The 8,528-nt window shown below is 51.1% G+C and overlaps 1 protein-coding gene across 18 annotated transcripts in view; it reads right to left on the reverse strand.

Annotated features, from left to right (window-relative positions):
- AAK1 (AP2 associated kinase 1) overlaps positions 1–8,320 on the reverse strand; it is a 156,429-nt gene extending 148,109 nt beyond the window's left edge. For 9 of the 18 annotated variants that reach the window (XR_005366227.1, XR_005366226.1, XR_005366225.1 and 6 more), the window contains exons 1-2: positions 8,247–8,319; positions 7,607–8,066 (exon numbers count right to left, since the gene is read on the reverse strand). Coding sequence is in view for 14 of the 18 variants with exons in the window: in XM_038551512.1 (XP_038407440.1) it covers positions 7,607–7,769 (163 nt within the window). In the remaining 4 variants the exon portion in view is untranslated. Of the gene's footprint in view, positions 1–7,606; positions 8,067–8,246 lie in introns of all 18 variants that reach the window. The other 9 variants (XR_005366224.1, XM_038551504.1, XM_038551501.1 and 6 more) reach the window with 4 other exon arrangements.
- Between the last annotated feature and the right edge of the window lie 208 nt (positions 8,321–8,528).

The raw sequence follows: 8,528 nt of genomic DNA on the forward strand, positions 1-8,528 counted from the left end.
ATGCTTCACAATACTTTGGGGTTGCCCAGATGTGAGCGATGAGAATACAGGGAGAACTGTCTAACGTTGATGATCCACAGTCAGCCAGGGGTGGTGTACAGCTACAACTCCCTCAGCCAGAGCCTACAAAGACTTACCATTCGATCTCCTTTAGTTCACTGGTTTATTTCTGAAGCAGCCATCTCATATGGAAAATGATACATAAAGATGTTTAGCCATAACAGGTTAAGAAAGATTGGCTTACTGATGCTGAGAAAACGAATTTAAAAATTAAGTGATTTGCCTAAAATCAGATTAGACGCTCTGCGCCATGCCTGACTCCTCTCTCTTCCCTCACAATGGTCAACACGTCACGGTGTGCCACCTTGGCACTACTGACATTTTGGACTGGATAATTCTGTGTTGCGGTGGAAAGGGAAGGCTACTGGGTACACTGGAGGATGTTTAGCGGAATCCCTGGCCTCTGCCCCCTAGATGCCAGCACTACCTCCCACCTTGTAACAATCAAATGCGTCTCCAGACCTTACTAAATGTCACCTGGGGGATAACTGTTCCTGGCTGAGAACCACTGCTCTAGACCAGTGGTCTCCAAGCAGAGGTACACAGAACAATCCCCTGGGGTAGAAAAGTACATATATGAAACTCTCTACTTATATTAATATCCCTCTTAAGAACTGAGATTTTATCTTTATCAACATTTATTAGATGGCCCAACACTAGCGCTCCCATCCAGGTTCCATGTCAGGCCCGTGTCTCACCTGAATCTGATGGAATAATGAGGAAAGACTGGAAGCTCCCTAGCACGGGCTGACGGGGACTGAGATGTACTCCAGTTCATGTGCTCGGTTAAGTGGATTTACTGATCACATTTGTTTTAAATGAATTAACCCTCATAAAGCAAACAAGGGGCTTCAAAAACTTCTTGCAAAGATACCTTGGATTAAAGACAACATAAGCGTATATGAACAACAGAAAAATAGTGCTTCACTTTCTATTCCTGGTGTCCTTTTCATCAGTCACATTACAATGCAGAAATAATTACAATCTAAGATGACAAGAAACTCACCAAAACCTACCCAGATAACTTAAAATACAGATTTGCGTCTACCATCACATATGATGAACCTCAGGTCGGTGCACACTGTGCCTGCGGGTATTAAGTAACGATAGCAGGACGTGCAGGTAATGTATAAATAAACAAGCACACCTACAGGAAAAGGCCTAAAATGTTTAACTGATAGTGCTACTCCACCCAAAAAGTGTAGAAACCATTGCTCTAAACCAACATGGTCTAATAGAACTTTCTGTGATGGTGAAATGTTTTCTATCTGCGCTGTCCAGAACTGTAGGCACAAGCCACACGTGGCTATTAAGCAACTGAAAAGTGGTTAGTACACCCGTAGAATTAAGGTTGCATTTTAATTTAGATAATTTAAAGAGGTTATTTATTTATTTGACGGAGAAAGAGAGTGAGAGCGAGCGAGCATACAAGTAGGGGGAGTGACGGGGCGAGGGAAGAGCAGGCTCCCCGCCTAGCAGGGAGGTGGAAGTGGGGCCTGATCCCAGGACTCGGGGATCCGAGTCCTGGGGTCATGACCTGAGCCGAAGGCAGCCGCTTAACCAACTGAGCCACCCAGGCGCCCCCGATTTAGATGATTTAAACTTAAACAGCCGTGCGTGGCCATGGCTGCCCCACGGGACAGGACAGCCCTGCACCCACAGATAACGCGGTTTCAAACACAAAGCTCCCAGCAGGCAGTACACGTTCCTGCTTTTTGTCTTTGGCCATGTTATTCTCTCTGCCTAGAATGTTCTCTCAACCTTGTCCATCCAGCAATAAGTTCTTATTTTTGAAGACCTACCTCAAGCATCACGTTCCGTTAGCTTTCCCTGACTTCTCCTGACCCCACAGAACTGACCGCCGCCTCGCGGCCGTTCCCTCCCCGGCCCCTCCCCTCCAACACCGGGAGCTACGGACTCCTGTATCCGCAGTTCTATCGGGGTGAGCTCCTCAAGGCAGAGTCTCCCTTGTCGCTGGCTGACGTCCAGCACGTAGGAGCGCTCAGTAACCGCCCCGACGCGGCATCGAATGGCCCAACAAACCCTGGTCTCCCCGCGCAGACCTGCGGCGCTCCTTCCCCCACACCGAAATGCTGGCTCCAGAAAAGCAGACGGAAGGCCCCTCCTGGCTACTCACAGGCCAGATGCCACTTCACTAGACAAGACCATCTCCATGGGCCTCACTGTTTGGCTCTTTCGGATGCAGATGTCACCGTCCCTAAGCAGGCTCAGAAAGCACGTACCCTTTGCAAAGCACAAAACGAAGGTACCCGCTGGTGTGAGCCCCTTCCTGACGTGTCAGCTTTCAAACACTGCAATGATCGCGCCGGTGCAGTCACAGTTCACGTGTACCTGACTAGCGGCGACCGAGCTTCTCCTGTGTACTCCACGTGCAGTCTCAGCCACTGAGGTTCAAGTGTGCGCCTCCCCTCATAACCTCCCACTCAAAACCCACGTGAAACTGTCGCTCGTTACCATCTCTCATTAAGTGAGTGTGACTTTGTTAGAAAGACCAAAGGAAAGGCTTTGACCATGCAAATGCTTATTCTGGATTTCATTTCTGAATTCTAGATTTGGCTATATTTAGCAAAGCTATAACCGTCATCATGCCTGAAGCCAGGAAGAAGACACCATTCACAAACCACCCCCTGAAAATCTGCAGTTGCCACTAAAAAACCAGACTTCCCAGCAGGCAAAGACAGCTGAAGTGGGAGGGATCACATCAGTGTTTGCGTCAGAGAAAACCTCAGGTGCTTAAAACCAACCTCCCCGCCTGGCACTAAAGTTCTCCATCACGGTACCGCCCCTTCTTTTCTCTCCAACATACCTTCTGCTCGGGTCACACATCCTCATCATCCCCGCCCCGTCCACTCCTTTCTGTAACACGGGTCATCCCACTCCCCACCTGCTTCTCCTTGACGCCGCTCGCCTCTCACTGAACCTGTAGGACGGCTCCCCTTCCCCCAGACACTATCCCCTCCCTAGCCCCGCAGTTAGCACAGGACCGGGGCACCCCGGGTGGCAGCTATTCAATACTTACTCGAAGGACCAAGACCGAGGGCCACGGAAGAAAGCCAGCGGCCAGGGAACAGCCAAGGAACAAATGTGAAAGAATTTCCTTCTATTATTCCATGTCCTTCTTTCCTTGATTCTGGAAGGGAAACTTAGACTAACCTAAACGATAACACCAGACTACTCGGTATCCCTGAGCTCATCAAACGGCTCTACCACCCTACCCTTGCGTATCCTACTCTTTCTGCTGGGAAGGCCTCGGGTAACTCTCATCTGGATCATCTGCTGGGCAATTTTCATTCCTGTTCAAACCACACTTCATCCAGAAATCCTTGCCCTCAGGCCCTCCCTCCTTACCACCTCATAACCATAACATCTTTTTATCATCTACTATATGCCAAGGGCCATGCTAAGTGCTGGACACTGATCTTGGGGTCATTTGTTGGTCAATGAGCTCCTTAAGAGCCAGGCCCACATCCTACTCATCTTAGTAGCTCTGGACTCGAACACAGTGCCTGCCACAAAGAAGGCCTAACAAATACTAAATGGATACACGCATACGTCATAGCGATACCAACGCAACATAATCATACGCTACGTGTGTGTACACATACGTACACATACGTGTATCCTTGTTTGTTTTAGGTGTTTCAACCTCACTACCTTGTGGTGTTGGTAGGAGAAATTGCCAGTTTACTGCTATAGAAAGTCACTCAGTAGTTCTCGTTAACTCTAAACCTGGATTACTCAGTGTAAGTAAGGAAACTGCTCTGAAGGGGCACGTGGTCCACCTTACAGAGAACTGACGCGGTTCTGCAATGTGGTCTTGCACACAGCAGGTGTTCAATATTTATTGTTTAAAGCTTAGATGTGAGGCCTCATATAGCTAAGGGTGTTTAACAAAAGCACAGCTCTTCAGTCCTCCTCCGAGCATCGCTCCAATTTTTCCATTGAACTCATTCTGGAAGCTTAAACCAAATCTTCCCTTGACCTCATATGCCCACTACCTCAGACATGATGAGGAAGTCATCAGGGCATCTCCTCCTCTGCACCCAGCCTAGAGATAGCCACGTCCCTTTGAACTCATGCGACGACAGAGCCTTCACTTCCCCCAGACAAGCCCCGGTGGACTAGCTAGTGAAGGCAGGCGAGCAGCGCCGATGCTGTGGACGCCTTCTCCTGTCCTACTCCAGCACCTCTTCCTTGGTGCTTTCGCATTCCTCACTATAGGGCACACACCGATACCCAGATTAGAGAAACAGGGGTGACAGGTTCCCACCTGTGATGCTAAGAGAGTCTGTGTTTAAAACCCACCCTCCCCAAACTGCCTGGCCACTGCCCTGGGCGCTCGATGCATAACTCTCACCATCGTTGGGCAATCCTGGGGGGGCAATCCTGGTTAGGTCTGCACCTGGGGACTCGAAGAGAAGAGGGTGCAGGAAGGAACATGATTACCCAAAACATCTATCTGTTAGCCCTTCAAGGAGCCAGTGAGGCTTCTGCAGAAAAGTATCTGACTCTCTTCACCTACAAGGGGGAAAAGGATTGCTGCAGATTGTTGGAGCCAAACTAACCCTCACAACCCCCCAACACCTCTGAACTATATATATAGGATGTAACGTTGCTGGCATATAATGGCTACTACTCACTGAACACCTGAAAAACGTTAAAGAATTCACACGCGTTGCCTCACTTGATCTTCACAACCACTCCACAGGGTAGGGGCTCTTGATCTTTAGCTTGCATCACAACCTCTCCAGAAATCTGTTAAAGCCCCACACTCCTGGCTTATGGGGTGAGGCCTAATTTGCATTTCTAAAAGCTTCCGTAATGATGCTACTGATGCAGGACTCCACAGGCTGAGAACCACTGCCATAGGGAAACAGATTCAATAGAGATTTGAAATGTCTTATCCAAGGTTTCACAGCTGGTAAAAAACAGATCCAGAATCCGAACCTAGACCTGCCCGACTCGACAGACAGTGCTGGTAACCATGCTACCCTGTACGTGTGAATATTTGCCTTGTCTTCCCAAAGTCACTGGTAGCTCCTTAAAGGCAGACATCACGCTATACCCCTCTCAGAATTCAGTAGTACCTTTTCACTTAGTAGGTGCTACGTAAATACTTTGTATACCGGCTCCTACAGAGTTATATACTTCTTAGAGCCACATATTCAAACTTGCTTATAGTCAATGAACATAGATAGAGAGGGCAATATCACCAGACCCAGTATTACACAAGACTCTCTCCTGCTGCTCTGAGTCTTGGTCCACGCGGTCTCCACACCTGGGGAGCCCCTACTCACTCTTTGGTCAGCCACTACCTGCAGAAAGCGATTCCTGGCTCTCTAAACACTGGGGGCCACGGCACCCTAAGCTCATCTCCAAGATTGCACAGATCACTCTATTCGAGCTGGTTGTTTTCCATCTTTCAACGTAGTTCGTAAACTACAGCATCTAGTTTGATGTCATACCCCAGGACCTAGCACTGTGCCTGGCACATCATAAATACTCCATAACTGCTTGCTGGGTGAATATGAATGCAGAGCTGCAAGCCCTAAGTTCCACTTAAAAATATCATAATGCATGATGTGCAATTCTCAGGGATGAATTCCAGGGAAGAGGAGGACAGCCTGGATGACAAAGACCAATTTTGTCTTTTCTCTTCCCCACCATTTAGACTCGGAGAACAGGCACCGCTTAGGGTAGCACCAACTTCAATGAGACAATATCCTAGCTGAACAAAATGCTCCTGGGCTACAAAGTCAGCAGAGGCCATTCAAAGAGAAGGAAAGAGCTCCGTGCCCCCTCATTCCTCCTGATTTCTCTCTCACACTCTTCTTCTCCATTTCTCCAACCCACTGCAGTTAAGGGCTTTGGCACAGGGATGAAAGACACAGATCAGACTCAAGGGTGCGGATCTGGCAGCGGGCACAGAAGCATCTCCCATCCTGCACCAAAGCCCACAGGGAAAGATCCAGAGGGACGGTGACTCAGGCCCCGGATTAAGTCCAGCTAGAGCAGTACTGAGAATGGGAAAGAGCAACAATTTCACAAGGACATGAATTGTCAGATCTTTTTTTTTTTTTTAAGTGTTTTTAAACTAAAAGCTTCTACCCTAACCCCAGAAAAATGGGACCAAGTTGAACCCAGTACTTGCACAAGCTGAGAGCCAAACACAGCTTCCTCCTCCTCCAACCCACCAGCCTGCAACACTCACCCGTGACAGGCATCTGCCAGGCCCAGGTTAGGACCCTTGCTTCGACCTTAGCTCACAAAAAGGCTCCTTCTCCAGCTAATAAATTGTCCCCCCACAGACCACCATGTTGCAGTAGCAGAGGCCTCCCCCTTCCTCCATCCCCTCTCAGCCAACAACACAACCTAAAGCAGGTTAGCCCCATCCAATTAGTTTGAATAGCCTCATGCCAAGGAAATTGCTACTTTTATTAAAAATAAAAGCACACAAGGCAGGCAACGGGCTGTGAAAAGTAGGAGTCTGGCGTAATTATGAAGGTCGAGGTTAAGGTTACCAAAAGATACGCGCAAAGATCTCCAGAAAGCCTGGGGGAGGAGGGATGTAAAATACATATATTTATGTATACATAAATATACACAGATGAGCACACCTGGAGGGAATTTACACAGCAGACCTAAATGACATCTTCCCCGACAGAGGAACAACAAAAATCAGGTGCCACTCTCCAGTAATTCTTTTCGCTAAAAAAATAAAAATAAAAATAAAAAACTAAAACAGGAGGGAGAGGGGGCCTAGTTAGACTGGTTTTCAAGATAACCACATCCATCTCGTGTAATTTCTGTTATCTTGGCTACATCCTGGGGACCTGATTACAGTTGGGGTCAGGAAACAAAACTAGTCCAATCCACCGAGAGAGGAGAGAGAGAGAGAGAGAGAGAGCGCGAGCGAGCCTTGGCTCTTAAGAAAAACACATTCCCGTTCTCTGAAAACCCTTGTCTTCCTCCAACGCTTGCCTGCCTGCCGGAGGGAGAGGGAAAGTTGGGCAGAACGAGAAACCCCTCTCTCTTCTTAAAGCTACTCCGTCTGCACCCTTGGGCCCTCGCATCACAATTTCAAGTTTGAGGAGGACGGCAAGCCCAGCCCCCGACACTGGATGCCTTTGCACTTTCACACGTACCTGATTCTCACCCGATCCTCCTAATTCTGTGAAGCCGACAAGCACTGGCTTGCCAGCTTTTTTTTTTTTTTAATTAATAATAATGATAATACAAGTCCCCCCCCTCCTCCCTCCTCCCTGCAGGTAAACAATTTCCAGCAACCTCCTTCCACCCCCTCCCCTCCCCGTGAACACTGTCACTTCCAAATCTCAGTTTTAAATTTCTCAAGGACAAGGGTTCACTGAGCAAGGAAAGGGAGGTGGAGGTGGAGGGGGGGGGAGCAGAAAGGGAGGAGGGTCAACCGGTCAAAGCCCATTCATACACCGGGCAACTGGAAAGCAGTCCTGCTGCATCAGCACGAGATCCTGATTCCCGGCGCACTGGAGGGGTCGGGCCATACCTTCCGCCAGCACCTCGTCCACCGTGACCTGCTGCCGCCCGATGCCGAAGACCCTCCCGATGTAGCCGCTGCCCAGGCCCGAGGTGCTGCCCCCGCCTCCGCTGGAGCCGGAGCCCAGGCCGGAGCCGCCCTGCTCTCGCCGGGAGTCGAAAAACTTCTTCATCTTGCGGATGGGAAGCAGTGGAGCAAAAATACCGACGGGTTTCTGGATCTTTTTCTTTTTTTCTTTTTTTTTTTTTTTAAAAAAAAAAAAAGCCAACAAGCGAGATGCAAGGATTTCTTCTCGGATTTCAGCTCGGAGAGGAGCCACCCGAACCCGGCCGTGGGGGTGGGGGCCGAGGGAGGATGCCTGCAGGCATATGCGTGTCAATCGCGCCGCGGTGCCCTCCTCCTCCTCCTCCTCCTGCTGCTGCTCCTGCTCCTGCTCCTGCTCGGGGGAGCGATCCGTGTAAGTTCAAGCCTGTGATGACAGAAGCAGAGGGCGACCGCGGATGGGTCGGTGACACACTCACGGGTCCGGCCGCGGGTCCCCGCGGGGCAGGAGCCGTCCCCGGGCCCCGGGCCCCCGCCCCCCCCCGCAGCGCCGACCCCGGGGCACTGCCCCCCCCGCCCCGCGCGGCAGCATCCCCGCGGCACCCACCTGCGACGGCTCGGCGGCTGGCGCCCCGCTACCGGCCCCGCAGCATCGCCCCGGCCGCCGGGCCCGCCCGCGCGCTGCAGCGAGAGCCGGGGCCGCGGTCGCCGCCAGCTGATCCCCGAGCGCCCCGCCGAGCCCGGCCCGCCGCCCCTCCCCCGCGCCCGCCCTCCCGCCCCGCCGGCCGCCCAACCAGGAAGTGACCCGCCGCCGGAAGTGCCTGTCGGGGCGGCGCGGCCCCGGCCCCGGCGCTCCCCCCGCCCCGCGGCCGCCGCTCTGCCGCGACGC

The sequence above is a fragment of the Canis lupus genome, chromosome 10, assembly GCF_011100685.1.
Source record: "Canis lupus familiaris isolate Mischka breed German Shepherd chromosome 10, alternate assembly UU_Cfam_GSD_1.0, whole genome shotgun sequence".
Taxonomy (NCBI): domain Eukaryota; kingdom Metazoa; phylum Chordata; class Mammalia; order Carnivora; family Canidae; genus Canis; species Canis lupus.